Source organism: Geospiza fortis, unplaced genomic scaffold (assembly GCF_000277835.1).
Source record: "Geospiza fortis unplaced genomic scaffold, GeoFor_1.0 scaffold333, whole genome shotgun sequence".
Lineage (NCBI taxonomy): Eukaryota > Metazoa > Chordata > Aves > Passeriformes > Thraupidae > Geospiza > Geospiza fortis.
Window position 1 is genome coordinate 2,895,688 of NW_005054347.1, and position 20,356 is coordinate 2,916,043.

At 43.5% G+C, this 20,356-nt stretch overlaps 2 protein-coding genes and 3 non-coding genes across 8 annotated transcripts in view; 3 read left to right on the plus strand and 2 right to left on the minus strand.

The window, feature by feature from the left end:
- ARMH1 (armadillo like helical domain containing 1) overlaps nt 1-2,862 on the plus strand; it is a 5,625-nt gene extending 2,763 nt beyond the window's left edge. The window contains 3 exon segments of the mRNA XM_031058667.1: nt 143-238; nt 2,611-2,720; nt 2,844-2,862. Coding sequence (XP_030914527.1) covers nt 143-238; nt 2,611-2,720; nt 2,844-2,862 — 225 coding nt within the window.
- Nucleotides 81-195, plus strand: LOC115948107. Its single transcript, XR_004081952.1, has one exon. It is a non-coding gene; the product is annotated as a U5 spliceosomal RNA (small nuclear RNA).
- Nucleotides 628-742, plus strand: LOC115948113. Its single transcript, XR_004081958.1, has one exon. It is a non-coding gene; the product is annotated as a U5 spliceosomal RNA (small nuclear RNA).
- Nucleotides 2,863-3,253: 391 nt separating the features above from the next.
- Nucleotides 3,254-19,977, minus strand: KIF2C (kinesin family member 2C). 4 transcript variants are annotated; one of them, XM_005423118.2, is made up of 22 exons: nt 19,851-19,977; nt 19,650-19,744; nt 18,255-18,356; nt 17,987-18,035; nt 16,215-16,256; nt 15,245-15,358; nt 14,354-14,470; nt 13,857-13,957; nt 13,509-13,604; nt 12,577-12,631; nt 12,324-12,486; nt 11,956-12,046; nt 10,276-10,339; nt 9,077-9,168; nt 8,691-8,833; nt 7,086-7,290; nt 6,527-6,637; nt 5,966-6,033; nt 4,655-4,757; nt 4,461-4,577; nt 3,990-4,116; nt 3,254-3,800 (listed from the first exon to the last, which is right to left on the minus strand). In XM_005423118.2, exons 1-22 carry the CDS (start codon nt 19,912-19,914, stop codon nt 3,724-3,726), a joined length of 2,196 nt encoding a protein of 731 aa, XP_005423175.1. In that variant the 5' UTR covers nt 19,915-19,977; the 3' UTR covers nt 3,254-3,723. The 4 variants fall into 4 exon arrangements, with proteins under 4 accessions (XP_005423175.1, XP_030914580.1, XP_030914581.1 ...); XM_031058720.1 differs by lacking the exon at nt 16,215-16,256; XM_031058721.1 differs by lacking the exon at nt 14,354-14,470.
- Nucleotides 19,978-20,176: 199 nt separating this feature from the next.
- LOC115948114 lies at nt 20,177-20,291 on the minus strand. Its single transcript, XR_004081959.1, has one exon. It is a non-coding gene; the product is annotated as a U5 spliceosomal RNA (small nuclear RNA).
- Between the last annotated feature and the right edge of the window lie 65 nt (nt 20,292-20,356).

Genomic DNA, 20,356 nt, shown 5'->3' on the forward strand with positions numbered 1-20,356 from the left:
GGAAAGGAACTGAGTGAGGGTCGCCGTGTCTTGTGGGGCGGCAGCGGGCAGTGGGCATATGTGCAGGGTGCAGCATGGCTGTTCTCCGGTTTCTCTTCAGATCATATAAATCTTTCACCTTTTCCTAAACGTTTCCGTGGAGAGAAACGCGTACGAGTCCTACGAAATTTTTTGTGGCTCCATTACGGTAGAGCTAACCATTTACGATAAAGAAAGAGCGAATGCTGAGCGCACTGGGGTGAGTTGTTAATAATTAATTGCGGCAATGGGGAATATAAGCAATCCCTAGCGGGTCGGACTGTGGGGATAATGGACGTGCTGTGGCACCGACGCCAGCAACACCACCCCGCCCCACCCATCCGCGCCGCCGGCTCCTCCCGCTCCTTGCGGCCGCCCCGTTCCGGGGCTGATTTGCATGCCCATGGTGCCCAGGGTGCTCCGCGGCCCCGCCGGTGTCCGGGGTTGCGGCCGCTGTCCCCCCCGGGCTCTGGGGACTGCCCGGCGTGTGCGGCCCGCGGGACCGGGCCGGGCGGGGATGCGAGTCCCAGATCCGCGGGCGGGCTGTTCTCGCCCTCATCTATGGGGGGTGCAGCAGACGGGGGCAAGGTCGGCGATGAAACTGCTGGTATACTCTGGTTTCTCTTCAGATCGTATAAATCTTTCGCCTTTTACTAAAGATTTCCGTGGAGAGGAACAGGCACGAGTGTCGAGAAATTTTTTGAGGCTCCATTTCGGTGGAGCTATCCCTACTCTGGTTAAAAATAGAGCTGCAAGTCGCGCTGTTATACCGTGGCCGCCTAGGTTGTCCAGCCGATGTGAATGCTCAGCGTCCGTCATCGCCTGCAGGGCTCTGCCTTCTCCCTGGCAGATAGGGGAGGTGCAGGGCGCTGTCCCCTGAGGTGAGGGGCGCAGCAGCAAGAGCTGCCCTGGTCCAGCACTGATACTGCCCCGCAGGCCTCCACAGAAGTGCTGAGGGCTGCTGTTGAGGATGGTGAACAGTTTCAGCTCAGGAGTGCAGGCCACAGTAGCCCAGACTGCCTGAGCTGCAGCATGTGCACAGATCGTTATATGTAGCCACAGTGTTTCCTGAAAAACTACATCCATCCTCCTTTCATGCTAGCAGAGTAACTCCACCTCTAACATCTTAGAAGTGTTTCAAAGCATCATTCTCTCTTTCCTAATGGTCCACATACACACACAGCCACACTTTGGCTGAGAGAGTATGCTTAACAGGCAGCTGGCACAAAAGCCATTGCGTGAGACACTGGAGCAGAATCCACAGGACCATGAAAAGAACTTTAGAGAAATGGCATCCTTTCAGTAGGAAAGGACTGGGACATGTTCCTCCCAGGAAAGACTCACCCATTCACCTCTGGCGCTCTCTCTGCTGAGTATCCGAGCTCTGTCAAGGCTCCAGCCCTAAGATGGTTGGAGATGGCTGCGTTTGGGAATGAGGCAGAGTCACTGCCTGCGGGTAGAAGTGCTCAGACCCTCCCTGCTCCTGCCACTGGAACTGGCTTGAAATTTTATTTATAGAGAGATGTGAAATCTGACTTGTGTATTGTCACCCTTGATGGCTGGGCCTGGAAGCAACATATGTCCTGCACAGGCCTGAGGGGTGCTGCATTGCTCATAGCCACTGTATCCTCCACACAGCTGGGAGCCACAGCCAGCAGTGAAACACCCTTTTATAACATCAGCCACCCACTGGAAAATCTAGTGCCTAGCATTGACTGCATAGTCCTCAATGAATTTCAGCTATTTGCACTAAAATTGGTTTATTCAGTGTGAATTTCCTACAGTGTCCACAAGATAGTGCTGTTAGAACACCTTTTCTGCAAAAGCAAATGACAGAAAATGCTTGGTAGGTAGGGAGGTAAACATGAGTTTTCCAGTGACATCCCCTCAGAAGTAAGGGTGGTGATGTTTGAGTCCTGGGGGTTTTATGGTGACATAGGAAACTTGCCAGACTTTAATATACACCAGGTAGCTCCCACTGATCATTAAACAGTTGGTTCTGAGCAAGCCCCAGTTTTAAATGATTGTCAAACCATGCACAGCTGAACATTTCTTGTTTATTTTGGCACTCTGGTGTCTGTTGGTGCTACTAGGGCAGGAGAGGAACACAGCATTTTCCATTGGGATTGCACCAAGAGGCACAGACTCAGGCCATTGGGTGGCTCTTCCCCCATGCAGGGTAGGAGCTGATGGCCTGCAGATACAGGGAAAATAACCAATATTAGGGCCACAGAGGGAAGGAAGTGGGCAATACCTTGTTCCTTGCACAGGGAAAGGCTGGGTAATCCAAGAGTACTAACACCTGAAGTGGAACAGGATTGTCTTGCTTTTGTCCAGACTTAGTATAGCATAACAGCCCTTCTACTCTGGCTGTGCCATCTTAGTATAATGCAGGCAGAGCCTAGGTCCAAGTCACCTTTCACAGTTCAGAAACCAGCCCCACTCTGCTCCCAGAACCTAAACTATTGAGCACAAAACACCCAAGCAGTGGAGGAGGATCATGCCTGGGTTGGAGTATCCCTTCTTCAAGTGCTTGTGACTAATGTTTGCTCACATCTCTCAAAGATCCATAACTCTTGCTGTCTTTTCCAGGCCAGCCCTGAAACACTGCACACAATTGACCCGGTCCAGGCTGAGTAACTGGTCTCCAATATAGTCAGCACCTCCAGACACACAGCAAGGATGCAGTCCACAGATGGCAGGTACAGAGCAGGGGGTGGCCTTGTCATTTAAATTACAGCCTTGACTTTCAGAGGGAGAAGGTAGCTCTAAGAAAAGAGGGAGTAATGGTAGAAGGGTCCCTTTGTGATCTGATGTTTGCATAGGTGCATCCTGTGTGGCTGAACCTAGAGCTCACACAACTATTTTGTGCTTTTGAAGACAAATGCTGAACTGAGCTGAATAAGTAGAAGAGCAGGCACTAGCACATGCCCTACAACTGTTCCTCCCCTAACTTGTTCTTTCCCAGAGGAAGGGTCTGCACGGCAATCTGGACCCAGGCTGCACACAAGGGCCATGACAGCAGACAGCTACACCTAAGCCACCTTCCCCCCTGTTAGGGGATCCCAGCAGCATCTCAAAATTAAGAGACAAATTGTATTTTGAGTGATTTTTATGTAAACATTACAAGTATAAAGATTTTGAAAAGAAACTTCATCCAAGAAATCAGCCTCCCTACCAACAACCAGCCAGTCTTTAGGAGCTGTTAAAACTTTACCATAATCAACAAGAAATATTTTTTATAGGACAGATAAGATCGTGAGATCCAAGAACATTTATTTATTCAACTTCGTAAAATACTGGTTTTTACAATCACATAGTCCATTTTCTTTCCTTCTAGAAAAGCAAAACTTGTAACAGTTTTGCAATGTTTCAAGCACATCTGGAAAAGGTAATGTACTATACATGTGTAGTTAGTTCTCTTAGGGGAGACCACTGTCACCAGCAAAGGGCTAGCTATCTCAGGCAGAGACTGCAGACTCTCTGGCCCCCTACCCAAGCCTTGCAGTGGGTGCATTTTAGCACTTTGCTGAGTACCCTGATACAGGCCATGAAGAAAAACGCTGCTGTGTTCACTGCCCTTGGGCATGTGACCTGCAGACACCCTACCACATTTAAAACAGGAGTGATACAAACCACTGACGAACATGCAAGACAAGACAAGTGCATGAAAGATTGCTTGTGAACCAGGTTTTGCTGTAATGATTAAGGCCTCTTCCAGCTAATCTGCTTGCTGGCTTGCTCCTCCAGTTGCATGGCAGTCCCCAGGGCATCCAGTGTTTCTGTAAAATAAGGGAAGAGCAACAGGGTGACTGATCAGGAAGCTAAACTCTCCAAAACAGCTGTCAGACTTAGCAGACCTCAGCTATGCAGGACTGGGTGCTCAAACCCCCACAGGTATGCTGGTGTTACTTTCAGGTCTTTGGAAAAGCATTAGTGACAGTGCTAGTCAGATACAGGCTCTAACATACCTCTGACACTAAAGAAACTTCTTGAGCTGTCCTCTATGAAGTACTTAGCTCTGCTCACAAAGGTCTCAAGATCATAATCTGGTTTCTCTGTGATTTCCAAAAGGCAGTCAAGTTCAGTAGTCATTTTCTGTATTTATAAGCAAAACAGTGATGAGAAATGGACTTTCTAGAAATTCGATTTGTTTCTTCAAATCTGCAGTCTAATCAAAATAGCTGAACTTCTACAGACCAGGAGCCATCAGTGCTCATAGCAAGTAGAGGTTGCTATTTGGAGAGGAGGGGAATTGGCAAAAGCACTGAAATGCCCCAGTTTAACCAGCTAGGCCAGAAAAAGTTGGCAGTGGGGGAAAAGTAACACCAGTAGTACATCATCTTGCATTGGTGCCTCCCCAGCAGCACTTGGCCCACACAAAGCAAGCTGCTATCAACATAGAGAAGGTGGCCTGGGCTGGGTTTGCTGCTCCCCCATACCTGTCTCAGTTCTCTGAGCTGTTCTACAACCTTCTCCTCCCGTTCACTAATTTGAGTCATAACCTCTCGATAGTTGAACATGTGTGGAGAGAGCTCTTCCTCCTCATCCTTGGAGAACTGCAAGAAACAGGCAAGGTAAGAACAGCAAGTTGTTCCCAGCTTTGAGTTCTGGTTAGCCCACTGCACACACATACATTGAGTTGAAGACCTGTGCCTTCAGTACTGGTCTCAGCCTCCTCAGTCTCCATCTGACTCTGAGTTTCGCTGCCTCCATCATGAGGGCTGAGCTCTTTCACTCTGCAACAAGAAGATTTGTCACTCAAGTCCATCTTCATCAGTTTCTTGGCTACAGCATCACAAAGCAGCTGCCGCAATCAATCAATCAGCACTCAGCAAGAAACAATCAGTTGCACTTTAAGAGTCACACAGTTACCATCCCCAGAACAGGCTTATATGGGCAGAAACTCCTGAATACTGTGGGAAGGAAAGCCAGGAGATGTTTGTGTTAAGTAAACTTTTCTGTCTGGCATCCAGGAGCCACTCTGGCAGTTACACTGGCATCAGTTGAGCTGGGACCAGAATCCCTTCACAGCAGGTGGTACATACCCCTGGTATGTGTGTGACTATGCTATAGCAAATATACTATGAAGGTTACAGTCTTAGATTCTTAAGTATGTTAAGTATTTGTAAGTAAGTTAGGCCTGTGAGTGTTGTGCTTATAGTAAATTCAATAGAATCTTATGTTAAATTATTTAAATTAGGCTATGGATTAAGTGCAGTTAAAATCTTTAGGCCTAAACCGTTGGTCAAGTCCAGGGCTATGTTTGACAAGGGGGTCACATCATGAACCTTGTAACTCAAGGAGAGGGTCTCCTTTAGTCCTTTTCATCTTTACCCTTTCTTTTTCTAACCTTACCCATTTTTCCATTCCCCAGGCTTCCAGGCAGGTAATTTTAAGTTGATTTTAATTTTAGATTGATTGATTTTAGTCAGTTTTCTTCTCTGTGTGCTTTAACCACCTAGTCAGTAGTAGAGTGAACCTTGCCAACAAACTGTGTCTTTCATTTAATTCTGAACCTGCTTTTGCTGCTACCTTTGCCAGTGATTCTTTGAGTGAACTAAAACACTCATTGAGTACACACATTCTTAGCACACCCTTACAGATGGGTCACAAAGTACTACAAAAAGTAAAAGGCATGGAGATAACCATTCAGGACAGGGTAAACTCCCTACAAGAACTAGGGCAGCCTGAAGTCTAGCATGAGAGGAGATTCCTTTGAGGAAGAGACATTACTCATGGTTTTACATCATCTCTATTATGTCTCACATACAACACCCAGGTTGGTTTCATATGACAACTCTAAGATACTTTGCTCTTAACAACCATCCTCCAGGTTGCCAACACAAACAATACAAGAGAACTTGAGGTTCCAAAGGTCAGAGTAAAAGCAGCTAAAATGCTTTTTACAATAAGATTATAATCCCCAGGTCAGAAAGGCCATTACCTGTCAGCATATCTCAGTGTGTTTAAGGTGTATTCACACGAACTCATGCCTGGAGAAATCATTGCTATCTGCAAACACAAAAGAAACCTTAGTGACTCCTATCTGACTTTTGCTCATTAATGCTCCTACAGATCTCACCACGCAGCTGGGACATTTGAGGACAAAGGGCTGGAGTTGAGACAGCCAAGTCCATTTTTCTTTATGGATTCTGTAGGACATGCCAGCACCCCTGTATCCAACTTTCCACTGTCTTTGTGTGCACCTGCTGTGCTTCACCATCCACAGAAAGCAAAGCCCTTTGAGACTGCACCAAGCTCTCTTGCAGATTCACTGTATTAAAAGACTTCCAGAGCCCTGCTTCTACAACAGCTGGGCACAACTCACAAATTTATTATCTCACTCACCACAGGCAAGTTTCCGTGAGGAAAATATTTGGGTTTTTTGTTTGCTTAACAAGATCTAAAGCTTTCTGACTTAAAAAACCCCTTGCTGTAGAGGAACATGCAGCTATTTGGTTGAATTATAGAAGCCAAACATTGTGTCTGACATGTGCATACTCACCATGCAGGTCCTTGAGTTTGCTCCTATGAAAGAGTCCCTCAGCACCTGTGTCAGCTTGCTCTCCCGAAAAGGGGTGTGAGACTTGTTCTGCCCTAAAGCTCGGATGCACTCCTACAAAAAGACAGTATTGTGAATGCAGTGTGTGGCACCTCTCTTCAAACAGCTCTGCAAGCTATCAACCACCAGTTGCCGGTAAACCCAACAAGCTGAAGAATGGTCACATGTATTGCTCCAAGTTCTTCATAGTCTTTAAAATATACTCCAAGTAGGTATCTGTCACAGGACAGTAGGTATAGCCATCATATGTCACAAACCCCCCCACACTAAAAAGGTCATATTGAATGAAGATTGAAATAGCTGTACCAGTGTCTGGGCTGACAAGACTGCACTACTTTGCTGGAAACATTCTAAATGGGAGTATACTCTATTTTTAGGTTGCTCACATCCTAAACTAAGACTTTTTTGGTTTTTTCCTCATACTGGAATGAAACAGAACAGATAACCCCAGAGTTAGAATCCACATGTGGATTATCACTCTGGTCCAGGAGCTGTAGCTCACCTTCAAAGCCAGCAAGCTCTTATTGATTTCAGCACCTTCCATCCGTGTCTGCCGATCAGCATTAGATGTGTCTGCACCCCTTTCATTTCCTGCCAGATCCACCAAGGAAAATTTGCCAATCATTTGTCCTCTTCGGCGCAGGATGATTTGGAAGCAGGCGTGTGACCGGGAAGAGCTGGCATTTGCAAAAGTCTGCCCAGATGTCCTTCAGCAGAGATGCAAACAAGCCTTAGAAATGTGTAACAAAACAACAGGTCCTGACAGCACTAGATAAGACCTGTAGCCATTCAATTAACCTCCTAGGGTTTATCCCACGCATTAATACTTTAAGTTTGTGTGAACTATAGAATTGTTTCTGATATAAGAGCACAGAACTACTTGTGGAAAATACCAACCTGCACCCTGGTTATAGAAATTTAAGGCCATTTAAGCTGCCTGGCTCAACTCAGCCAGCCTACGTTGGAATGCCTTTCTGAGTGCTAAAGCCTCACATGCACTTGAGCTGGAAGTCACACCTTCAGCACACCACATGTCATTTTCCTAATGCATCTGCCATTATACAGTAAGCTCAGCCAAGCTCCCCACTAAACAGCATTAGCTGTGCTAGCACATTACAATCATGGTAAATCCCTTTCTCCAGCCAAGCTGGCTTGGCACTTCACCTCTGCTGTGCAGCTGCACCTGCCCCATTACTGCAAGGCACAGAGTGACATCTTTTAATTTAAATCTCCCTGTGACCTTCTTTATCATTTATTCCCTGAGAATGCTGGCAGGTTCACTGTTCCACCATCATCCCTGCTACTGGGGAAAAGGAGGGAGTAGCCTGAAATGTAAAAACAGTTCATGACTAAATTGCTAGCCAAAAAAGGCTGCACAGAATGCTGAATAAGCTTTTAGGATATGCATATTTGCCCACACAGTGCAGTACAGAAGCTAAGAAGCTCTCATTTGCTTACAAACATTTCCACAGCAGTGGCAGCTTAACTGAAGCAGATAACACTTGGTAATACAGATTTTAGCTCCCAGTTAAAGATACCAGTATGATGGCAGAGCTGCCCCTACCACGGCCTTTCCTGCCAGGATGATGTGCCAAGCCTACAGCTGTCCCTTGGCACCTGCTTTCAAGGATTCTTTAGACAGGATTCCTGAACAACATGCAGTATTTTTGTTGCCATTGGAATAGCTCATCTGGCCTGCAGTTAAGCCAAACCATTTTTGCAATTATGGTTCATACCAGCTGCTGTTCCTTGATCTTACAAGCCCACAGGGAGCTACTTGTATTCCTGTGGACTAGCTGATACTAGAAAGCATCAAGGCAGCCATCTCCTTATGTGAATGGTTTCTCTTATTGGAGTTCCAAGAGCATACATGAACAAGGAGCTCTGACACTTCCTGTGGAAGGCAGGCTGAACCCAGCCCTTCCACTCCTTTGTTGTGTAAGCACTCCCTGGTATTCATGCAGAGGCGCTGCTCAGTGCCTTCACTGAGAACAACAAGCTTCTGTATAAATCTCAAAGCACCAGCTACAGGCATCATATATGCTTTTCTAAACATGGAGATGCAACAGGACATGACTCCTCTTTTACAGATTTTAAGTCACCACACCTGCAGGCACTGCCCGTCAAGATCATTTTGATGACATCCTCAGCACAGCTAACTGGTTTTTCTTGGAGACCAACAACCTGGACCTGTTGCTTGCCATCCTCCAGGACCCGAAGTTTGGCCTTCTTATTCAAGAGGTCAAACACCTATATTTAGGCAAAAAGATTGAGGCAAATCTGAACAAGGACTCCTTGTAAGTATTTTTCTCTGTCTTTGTATAAAGCTATATAGAAACCACATCTTTAACGTAGATTTCAAATTCAAACCAAAACACAACAATATAAACATAATACATAGAACTATAGAAGGCGTGAAGTTTGACTCAGCTACTTATGAAATAGTCAACCAAAGAAATCAGGTCAAGATTTAAAAATAAAAAAAGGTCTTACTTTTCCATTGTATATTTCAAAGAAAGTCACATAGACTTCCAGATTCTGATTCCTGTACCTGGGCTGGTTTAGGAGCAGGAAGACATCTTGTGCTAGTGAGAAAAGACAGAAGTTTAGTTAACTAGTTTAAAACACATTCTAGTTGCTACTTGATCTACTGTCAAACACTGCACAGCTATGAGGCAGTGTCTAGCACTGAGTGACAGTCGTCCAAACAAATGCTAACAATCAGTGCTGTGCTACCATCTGGAGAACAGATTGAGCAGCATCCTTACCCAGGGACTGAAACCAGGGAAATACAGGAGTTTCAACTGCTAATGCCACCCACAGATAACAATCCTTACTGCTCTAAGGGAACACTGGGATCCTCTATTGTTTTGGACAGGCCTGAAAAAGTCACATGTTTGTGTTTCAAGTACATCTTGCAGAAAGTTTAGAAAACATGCATCCCTGAACATCTGCATTGCTGAAGTTTGGGGACAATATACCAGCTTAGTTGACCCTGTGGCTAGATCCAGTGCAGCTTTTCACAATCAGGCTCCAGATTTTGAAGCTGAGCTGAAAAGCAGAGACTCCTTCAGGGCCAGTCAGAACTATTTTTCAGAGATCAGCCAACAGTTGTTCCTGGTTCAGCTGCTTTGCTGCTCACTAAGTTCACACTGTGTCTTTCTAAAGGGAAGGTAAAGGTCAGGTTTTGTGGTACTTTCTAGACATTATATCAAGGAAGGGCTTCTAAGCATCTGTTTCCTGAAATAATTTTGGACATGCTAGGTTTTTTTGCATTTAAGGCTTATAGAAAGAAACACAATACATGCCTCCTTTTGCCTAACAAGTTTTATATCACAAATGGGTAGAGTTGTGTTGTACTCAGATATGTCTGAGACAAAAGCAAAGCAGAAGAATCAAAATTAAATGGTTCTGCCCAGCAAATGCCTAATTAGTAAACTTATCAGAAACAAGTAGCTTCTGGTGAGTTCAGTATGGATGTAGACACTTGCAGGCAAGAGGAAAAATATTTTGTAAAAGGAATGAAAAAATAATCATACCTCCTGCAAACACCATCTCTTATTATTGAAAACACAAATACTTTATGTATCTTCTACTGTGCATGTTTAAAATAACCATAAAAAACAGATCTTACCTAGTTAAGAAAAATAAGCATTAATCTGATTTTTGTATGTATAGAAGAATCAACTCACAGGCAAAAGCATATATGCCCCTCGAGGCATTCTGGCCTCTCCCAGAGAAGTCTCCACCCATAGTCTGTGAAGAGAAAAGGCCAGAGGTCAGCCATGGCACCAATAAGTCAGCCTATCTGATCTTTGTCCCAAAACCAGACTAGGAAATTACCATAGATAAGCCCCAATGCCAGCAAGATTACTGGAATGCAGTGCTAAATTAGTTTGCAGCTTTCCTATCAGTTCAAAAAGAAGATCTGGCCTACACAAAGCAGTGCACCTTTAAGGCTCTGGGGTGCAGAGTCAAAGCAATTGTTCCTCCAAGGAAACTACTTTGACAGTGCAACCAAACAGCCTCTAGTCAGAAGAGAAAGCTTCATTTGTTAGGATCTAGGTCAAAAGATTTTTACAACTACTTGCAAAAGTTAACATGAAAATACAAATTTAGGGCAGACAATACCTTTAACTCCTTTGACCAAAGTATCTTTAATTACAAAAAAAATTTCAGTTAGTGCTATCCTAGTGATTTGCTCTACCACTGTTATTTAAAATACAGCTCAATGCCATGACACATTCTCAATCTAGCAGAGTTTAATGTGCAACACTCCAGTCTCAAGGTACAGCTGTTATCCCTGCACTAGTTTTGCCCTAGGACTGGGAAGGGAAAGTAACTTCACCTGTGATTTTAGTGCATCACAGCTGTATTCCTGTAATGAGGCTCAGGTAAGCAGGTTTCTCTGCCCTTTCCAGGACAATGAAGGCAGCCTGTGTTCAAACTTGTATAAAGCTCCAACTTTTTGTCGGGATTACTGGAAAAGATCTACAGCTCACTACATACCAAAGATAGGAGGTCCTAGCCTAAAACTTGCCTCTATCACTGAACAACAGCAATGACTGATTACTCAAAGCAGTGCATTAGCCCAGTCCAGTGCAGATCACTGTGGTTTAAGGTAAATGCTTCTTGCAGAGCAGGACAGCACATTTGACTCCACTATCATGCTGTGAGGATTCTTCCCCATAGATCCCAGAAGGAGAAAGTTAAAGACAACACAGCTGTTGAAAGTTTAGAGCAAGCTTTCTCTTTTGAGACAAAAGAATTTTCACAACTCTTAAAGCTGCAACTGTTAGACTGGAAGGAGTGGTTAGAAAGCAAATACACTAACTCACCCACTTCACAAATACCAGATCACTTAAATATTTACATGCATCATGAGGCTTATTTTTATATAATTGCTGAATTCTTTGGAAAGCCTCCAAGCTCAAAGCACAGGACAGACTGGCCTATGTCTGATGTAGGCTAACAGCCCCTCTATACAGACAGGAGTTAAACAGCAACAGGCATTTGAGGCAAGGAATAGCCATGACTAAAACTGACCTATCAATACATCCTAAACCTTTGAAAAGCTAGATTTTCTTTTGTCTAAAGAAAAAAAAAATCTTTTTATATTTCTTATTCTTTTTTCTAAAAAGATTTTTTCTAATTCTTTTGAAAAGCCAGTACAATTTTCCACACAAGGTCAAAGGAAACCCACTAGTACATAAAGCTACAGAAAAAGAGTTAACATCTTACAAAGTATTAGCTTGAAGACAATAAAACCAAGATCCAAAATTCTTACACAATTCTACTCATGCTCAAGCATCAGGAAGCTTTGAAATAGCTTATCAAAGCTAGAAAATCTGAGACCTTGGAGAAAAACTTACATGTGTCTTGCCACTGCCTGTCTGGCCATATGCAAAGCATGTCGCCTTCCCACCCTCAAAGATGGTCTCTACAAGAGGTCTAGCAGTGAATCTGAATATTCAAAAGATTAAAAAAAATAGTTACAGCAAATATTACATACACTGCTTCATCATCAGTTTTAACAAGAAACAAAACTAAAAAAATAAGCAAATCCTTAGGCAATCAGCAAGGCTATGCCAAAAATAAGCCTTAGACTTTTCAGTCCTTCAGCTTCCTTCAAAAAGGATTCTAATACTTATTTCAAGTAAGTTTCTTAAGCTTAGATGCCATCTGGCCACAGCTCCATGCTTTTATCTGAAAGCCATTTCCAGTAAGCAGCAAGCATTACCTGTACACCATTTCATTCGAAGCAGTTTCATCAAATGAGAAGTCAAATCTAAACGTTTGGGTTTCAAGGTATTTTGTTAGGTCCACTTTCTGCTTTGGCTCATGCACCATCAGGACACACTTGCTCGGAACAGTAACCACATCACATTCCTTTTTTTGAAGTTCTGTTGACAGAAAAGACCCTCAGTTTCAACAAAAACAGTTTGAACAAAGTCAAACTGTTCAAGACAGAGCTGTTTGGTCAGTATACTCACCTTGCTTATTGAGAGGGCGCTTTCTCACACAGACACAAATCCTGTGCTCTTCTATCTAAAAGAAAAGTAAGAAAATAAGTAAATATTTCCCAATTACTCTTTATTACAGAGAGATCCAGTGCTCCCTCACATCCATTTTTCTTTATGCTGATCAGAGTTGCTTCTGAGCCGACCCACTCATGCAGGGATGTCAGTCTTAAAGTGCATTCAGTGCAAAAGCAAAACTACAAATAATTTACCTTTATGCAGCATTCTCCAACATGTAAGACGGAAATACTTTCCAGCAAAATTTATGATATCAATACTGCAGCTATGGTCAAGTAATTATTCAGGCAAATTAATATTTTCATTTACCCCAGAGGTTTTTGGTAACCTGGAGTTCTTTACTGATGCAGCAAGTTGAGCTATTTGTGCAGCACAGCTACACAGCAGATGAGCTGGGAAGTGCATATGCCATTGGGTGAGACAGAAGGGAAAGGCAACAAGCTCTTCTCCTGTCACACACAGCACGAGGTACACAGGGTTTTTTAATGGCTGAGTGTACTGATCAAGCCAGGGTTCTCTAGTTTTCAACCTCTACTTTTGCTCCTCCACTTTTTGACATATTTAAAAATCAATTAATATGTTCTGTAATAGGTCAGACCATTTTAAATTGTGCCTATTCCTATAACAATGGCTGTGCAACTGATGGTCACACATCATTGCATGATAATTGTTGAACCACAGACTCTTCACTAGTGACAAAGTAAAACAAGACAGCTTAGCCCTAAATAGGGAAGGCAAGTGACCTTACAGATACCCCCAACTTCCTCAATATGCTCAGAGGATTTCCAAGGTGCAGCAATGCACAAACTGCTTGATACCGACATTTTCAGTACAAAATAGAGAAGTCTGTCGCCAGGCTGCAGTTCGTAGCCTCAGTATTTACTTACTGGATCACTTATAGATATTGGCTGGCAGCTTAAAGTTGCTCTGAATGCCTGGATCATACGTGCAAACTCCCAGTTTGGATAGCTGCTGTCAAACTCCTGCATGGAAAACCATGGATGTGAATGCAATTGATCTGTTACAGCAAAAAAAGGCCACAGAGATATTAAACAAGCAGGTGTATGCAATTCAAAGCATTTTACAAGATTCACAACTTCCTAAAATCAGGATGAATCCATCCTTATGTAGAGCTTTCTAAGAACAAAGCCTGTCCAAAATATGTTTGGTTTCAACTACTGTAGTCCAGGGTCCTATAGAATTTCCCCTTACAGGTGTATTGTAGAGTACTCCACCTGTGCTCGTTTTATCCTGATTTCACTATTTTGAGCTCTCTTTTCTTCTCTCTTGGTTCTCATTCTCTCCATCTCTCTCACAATGTTAGATCTTCTTCGAACTAGATAAAATGAAAACAGTTCCTTGGGTTAAATTTCATACTAGCTTTTAAGCATAAGACAAATATTTCAACTTTTCCAGGTTGCTGACAGACTAGCTCATACAGGAAACAATCATCTTCAGAAGGATGGCCATTAATTTTGCAGCACTTCCTTCCCAAACGAGATCTATCACAGAAACAACCTTGGAAGTCACGCTACCACCCTGAAGCAAAGGCAGCATTTCTAAGGCAATATCACTATAACAGAATTACACATCTGTAATAAAGTGATCAAGATATTCTGTCTTGCTGCCAAAGTCACCTTTTCAAAGCTTTAGTCTCCGAGTACACAAAGCAGCAATCAGAGTGATTCACTGCTGACTGATGAGTCAGTCTTTACCCACTGCTCCCAGGTACCTGGGCTCACTGAACAGTTTGTTCTAGCAGCAGGCAGATGATTCTCTGTATTTCCATTTACATTTTCCAGGGAAGCTTCTGGAACACAACCCAGCCCAGTAGGCCTGGTTCGGCCAGCTGCAGAAAGAAGCAAAGAAGCCAGACCAAAACCAATAATTAGATTGCAAAGATCAAGAATAATTTTGTAATTTGTAAAGCTTCATAGACCACAGGCATTTCTCAACTCCTGCAGCAGGAGAGTGAACTATCTAAAACCTGTGGTAAATGTGCAAGTAAACTTTTAAACCTTTTGCCAAAAACCAATTTTCATGCAATGCTGCAAATCAAGGCCAAACCAACTAGACAAAAATTTAGTATCAAGCCTCTTATTTCAGTGTTTTTGTAGAACTTAACATGCAAGGCATGCCCTCAGCTATTCTTAGGGTAGCCTAGTAAAATAACTACAATTTTGTAATTCAAGGAGGCTCAAGTTCTTGCTTTACTCAGTCAGTATAGGTAAAACTACTACCAATATGGTTACAGGGTGTGTTGTCAGCAGTGTTTAGGCACTTCTTTTCCCACTCTAACACCATGAATACCATTTTATGCCATTAAGCAGATAGCACATCCACCCAATTTGCCCAACCACAGCTCTCTGGCTAAGAAAGTACATCATTATGCACAACATTGTTTCCAAACTCCTTTGGAAAACACTTCAGGCTGGAATGGATATTTGCACAGGGGCAGACATCTAGGTCTCTCATTTTATCTATGAAAAAGTTCAGGTTGCTCTCCCACTGGGATTTGCAGTTTGAATAATTAAATGCACTCAAAGTGAAAATTGTTTCACATTAAGAATTCACTAGACCTTTTCTCCACTTATCAGCAATTATTTTCTGTTTCTCCACTTACCAGCCACATATTTTCTGGTTTGCACAGAAGTGGAGGGATCTACTGCCATTTCATCTTCCTGGAAGCCACACTGGGGTTCTGTGAGAGCAGACATCCTGGAATGGCCACGCACAGCTTTGGAAACAGGAATCCAGGGACACTCAGACACTTGCAATTAATCAGTTGCTCACAGAGTACAGAGCAGTGGAGAAGAAGGTGTGGTTAAAAGGATCTTTCCCATTAGCAAAGTGCAGGACAAAGCAATGCATGTGGGTGAAAAGTGGTCAATAAACCCACCACCACAGAAAAGCAAACAGCTCACTCCAGATTTGCAATTCCAGGGAATTTCTTTCAGATCCCACTAGTAAGGATATGGCAGTTCCAGCACCCTAACACCCTAATACCTAGGAAGGAGGAAGTTTCAAGTCAGAAAACCACTAAATGCTCTGAAGCTTCACGCTTGCAGGGCTGGATGAATTAACTCTTTGATGGTGACATGGGTATAGCAGCCTGGCAACTGGCCATGGGCAGCACTGTGCCCACCAACCATGAGGGCACCCACACACAGCCTGTGTGCGGTGCACAGTAGGCTGGGAGTTCTGTAGCACTACATTCAGCTTAAAAAATCCTGTATAACTACAACAGCAAATCTTTGAAAAAGGTCCCTTTGTAGGCAGTCTCCATTTTCACATGCCAAGGTATTTCTTTCACTGAGATCAAGCTCTTTACAAAGCTTCCTAGGACAAGGATTGGAATGTTTACCTCAATAGATTTGTTTAAAAAAAAAGCAAATCTGATATAAAAGATAAAGTGTGATATGCAAGCTAGAACTACCTTCACCCCTTGTGACCAGCAATTATTAGAATTTATCCAGAAGGAATCACTTATTTCAAAGGACACCAGATCTGTTGGAGACCAAGGGTTCTTTTCAATTCTGAATCAAATTTCTTAAAACCATACACAAAATTCATTGTTCCCGTTAACTCTTTACCTTGAATCTTCTGCTCATGTGCAGAGACATTAAATGTGACTGCTGCAATTTTAGAAACAAAAAGCATCAGTTTCATTATACTCAGAAAGGGTATTTTATTCCATTTTCTCTTGTCCCACATGCCCAGACCTGATCTCATCTCACACTCAACAGCACTGTTTCTATAACTGCTGGTGCTCCTGGACAGGCAGAGTAGCTGGAGGATTCACTCCATCTAAACGGGTTTGATTCAAGTGATTCTTGTAGTGAGGGTATTCAGCATCCTCAAAAATTCCTATTGATTCATGGGACTGAGGCAATATCTATTCCTTAATTAATTCTGAAAGCACTGCTTCTGCTTCTCTCCTTTCCTGGATAAGATGGAGACAGACACCTGCTGATCTTCTTTAATTTGTTTAGTCTAAGAACATGAGAGAAGCTGATGTTAGCTTTCTAAATGGTGCAGTGCAGAGTTTGCAACAGGACAGATACTCTGACACTCCTGGGCCTTAGCTAGTTTTAACAATAGAAATTATTTGATGAATACTGAAAACACTGCTGCTCTAAGCTCTGAGCAGGGACAAGACTGTGCCACTAGGACAGGCAACAGATATTTCAGTGATGCAATTAGATTCTATACCTCAGGAGAGCTGTAACCTCTGCAAGGACATGTTTCCATCAACCAGTGACTGGATTAACACACGTGTTTTCCAGCTGGCTATCCAGTTCTATTAACAGACCTATATATAGGCAGTCATGTTTTACCACATGATTTTGTTTGTCAGTTCACAAAAATTATGGAATTCTCTGAATTTGAGAAAGATCAGGATACTCCAGTACAGAACAGCTTCTTACACATTAGGATTCTTGGATAACTCCTGCCTCTCTGATACCAGGGAATTTGTACTGTTGTCTTCTGGGACCAGCTTCCCTGTCTCACATTGCATGCAACAGAAGAGGCCAAACATGCCCAGATGTTTTCTTTACAGCTCAATTGAATGGAGAAGCACAAGTTTTGGCTAAGTATGCACTTTAAGAGAATCATTAAATCAGCAATCATTCAACCTCAGCATCATACAGTGTTTTACAAACAGACCTGTAATGCTGCCATTTGCAATTTAAAAAGCCTAAAGAGTAAACTAATAAAGCTAAGAGAAGGTAGAAAACAGGCATTTTCTAACTCCTGACACCTCAGGAAGAACAATTTCTTAGCAATCCCACGGTGACATCTCTATCTACCCTTCTGGCTTTGCTCAACACATTGTACTGACAGGCAATCAGGGAGCTGGGCACACCAGCTGGCACTTTGGCTGCCTGCTCTGAAAGGTCTCCAAGCATAAAGCTCTACTTATTGTCCAGGGAGGCTGCTTAATGAGGAGACATACATTTGTCACCACTATTTCTTTCTTGTCCTTCCTACTCTCATTCTGACACTTTTAATCTTAATAATTGCCACTTAACTTCTGTTATTTGTGGCATTTTCAAAGCTCCATACAGAGCTTTAAAACTCACTGCAACAGCAACTGTCTAGTGACATTTAAAGCAGGGAATAACTACAGGAATACTGCAGAAGAGGAGAACACATGAACAAACCCCAGCTCACAGGAGCAGGACAGCAACCTATTAGGAGAGTTCCTGCCCTCAGGAGTCCAAAACATTGGTATGAGACATTTGTTAGCACTGCCCGAATGAGCAGCTTTATGATGCACTAAAGCACAATATTATGGCTCCAGTGAAAGACCAGCACAGTTCCACAAGGGCACAGCAGAGAGAAAAAAAAGACATTTTCTCACCTTCTCGAGGAGCAGGAATTTTTGAAAGGGTTGTTCTACGCTTCTGTTTCTGAAAAACAAGGAATGCTGCAAGCAATTGGAGTAAACAGCAAGCACCTAGCACTGCTCTTCAGGGCAACATCAATATGACAAGAATTCCTGACCAAAGCCTAACTATGAGACAGAAAAGCAAGTTAGAGATCTCAAATTTTAAGACTGAGAGTATTATATAGAACAAGACCTATGCAACAATACCTTAGAAAAAACAAAACTACTTTAAAGCACTTACCTGTACAGTTACGTTGTCTTGCAAGGGAACATTCTCTTTCACATCAGCAGGAGGTAGTTCTAATAATTCAGGATTTATTGCAATGACATCACTAATATCAAGCTGCAAGAGTAAAGGCAGAATTTTACATAGTAGAATAATGCTGCTTCCACTTAGGGACTGGTTTTTCCTAATCTGGACTTTCAGTGAAGGCAAGCAAACTTGACCCACTGCCTGCCAAATGTTATGTTAAAATTGCTTGGAAGAGCAAAACTGTAGTTCCTATTCCATTTGAACAATCTAGTACATCTAAATACACCAGAAAAAAATGTGCTAGTTAAGCCATTTACCCTCATCTGCCAAACACCACACAGCTCTGCAGGTGCCATAGAGCACTTCTGAAGAGAAGGGCAAAGCCCATTTGGCATCCCCTGCTCTAATCTGCCACTGCTAATCTTAGTAAATCTCAGCAGCTCTGTAACTTCTGTGCTAGGGGAGCATTAAGTGTTTACTGTGTGATTGTGCTTACCGAAATAAACGTCAAAGAGCTGCTTAGACTCTGGGAAATGAAGGATTCAGCATTTAATCCATAACTTAATTCACCTGCATCTTCACTTGCTACTGCAAACAATTTCACCTGGGACCAGCTATTCCTGACTGCCCCTGATGTGAAATCATAGTTCTGCCTTCACCTCATCACATGCACAGCATATACACATAAGCACATAAGAAAATTGTTGGATTTTGAAGTATTTTCCTAAAGATTTAACATCTTAATACATAAATACAATTTAGCCAATAATTATATGCAAATCTGTACATTTGTTATATTTGAATGCAGCAGGCACATGCACAGAGTAAGATTTGGTTTCTAACAACCAGGCAATGGCAACTTTTAAGATTTTTGCTGAAATCCAGAGTCTACACATTTCTAGACATACCAGAAGGACAAGTACATTTGCTGAGTATCAGACTTGTTTAAGTGTCAGGATTTCAGCCTCAGACTCCCTTCTCTCCCATCCCATCTCACACGATATTTATTTCATATTGGTGCAGAAATTCAGGAAATCAAACCTAGCACCTTATTAGTTACAGATCTTAAGGAAACACTGAAGGCCATAGTATAAGACATGGAAAGCCAACAAACAGAGCTAGCAAACTGGAATCTTAGGAGCATTGGGATAGTCGACAGTGCGAGAGGCCCAACACCTCCCTGATCCCTCCGAAAGGCAAAGGGTGCAGCTTAGGCACTGCAGCTCTCACACTTTACCTTGGTACACCTAGAGCATTGCTTTCCTTACGTATAAAACAAGCAGCGCAGCGGGGCAGCAGCGCCCGGACGAGCCTCGGGCTTCCCGGGCCCGGCGGCGTCGGAGCACGCAGGGAAGGGAAGGGCCACGAGCAGTCCGCACTCACCTCCTTGCCCTTAGTGACACCACTCTCACACCACTCCACGGTCACGCTGGAGTGCTCCACGTCCACCACCTTCACCGTGGCCTTATGGATTGAGCCTGGAAAAAGCCAGCATTAAGCCCAAACCTGGCGCCCCACGCCGCCGGGACTCCCGCGGGCGGCAGAGGCCAGGAGCCTGCAGACGCCCCATTCCCCACTCCTCACCACTGCTCCGCTGGATGTTAATAACGACACCGGGATAGACGTTGCGGCAGAGGCGGGAGTCCATGGCTCGGGGACAGGAACCGCGTCCCGCCCCAGCAGCGAGACACCCGCACAGCAACCGCCGCCGGTTTAACGGGCGGAGGAGCCGCTGCCAGACAGGGCTATGGAGCCAGCAGTATATCGAGGTGCCGCTGGATACCCCGCAGAGTTTGAGCAAATGTGGTGACGGTCAGTGTAGGAGGCGGACGTAACGTTTTTACACGCCTCTGGTGTGATTGATGTTTTCAAAATAAGAGCATTTATCTATTTTTAACCAGAATAGGGATAGCTCCACCGAAATGGAGCCTCAAAAAATTTCTCGACACTCGTGCCTGTTCCTCTCCACGGAAATCTTTAGTAAAAGGCGAAAGATTTATACGATCTGAAGAGAAACCAGAGTATGCTTTCACTCCCCGCCCCGACATTGCCCATGTCTGCTGCACCCCGCAAAAGTCAGGGTGACGCAC

Excerpts from the sequence above, each read along its gene's own strand:
- KIF2C (XM_005423118.2), bottom strand. The coding sequence starts at position 19,914 with ATGGACTCCCGCCTCTGCCGCAACGTCTATCCCGGTGTCGTTATTAAC. Across the intron at positions 18,036-18,254 it reads AAGACAACGTAACTGTACAG|AAACAGAAGCGTAGAACAAC; the intron begins GTAAGTGCTTTA and ends CTTGTTTTTCAG. Across the intron at positions 6,034-6,526 it reads CAAACTCAAGGACCTGCATG|ATAGCAATGATTTCTCCAGG; the intron begins GTGAGTATGCAC and ends TTGTGTTTGCAG.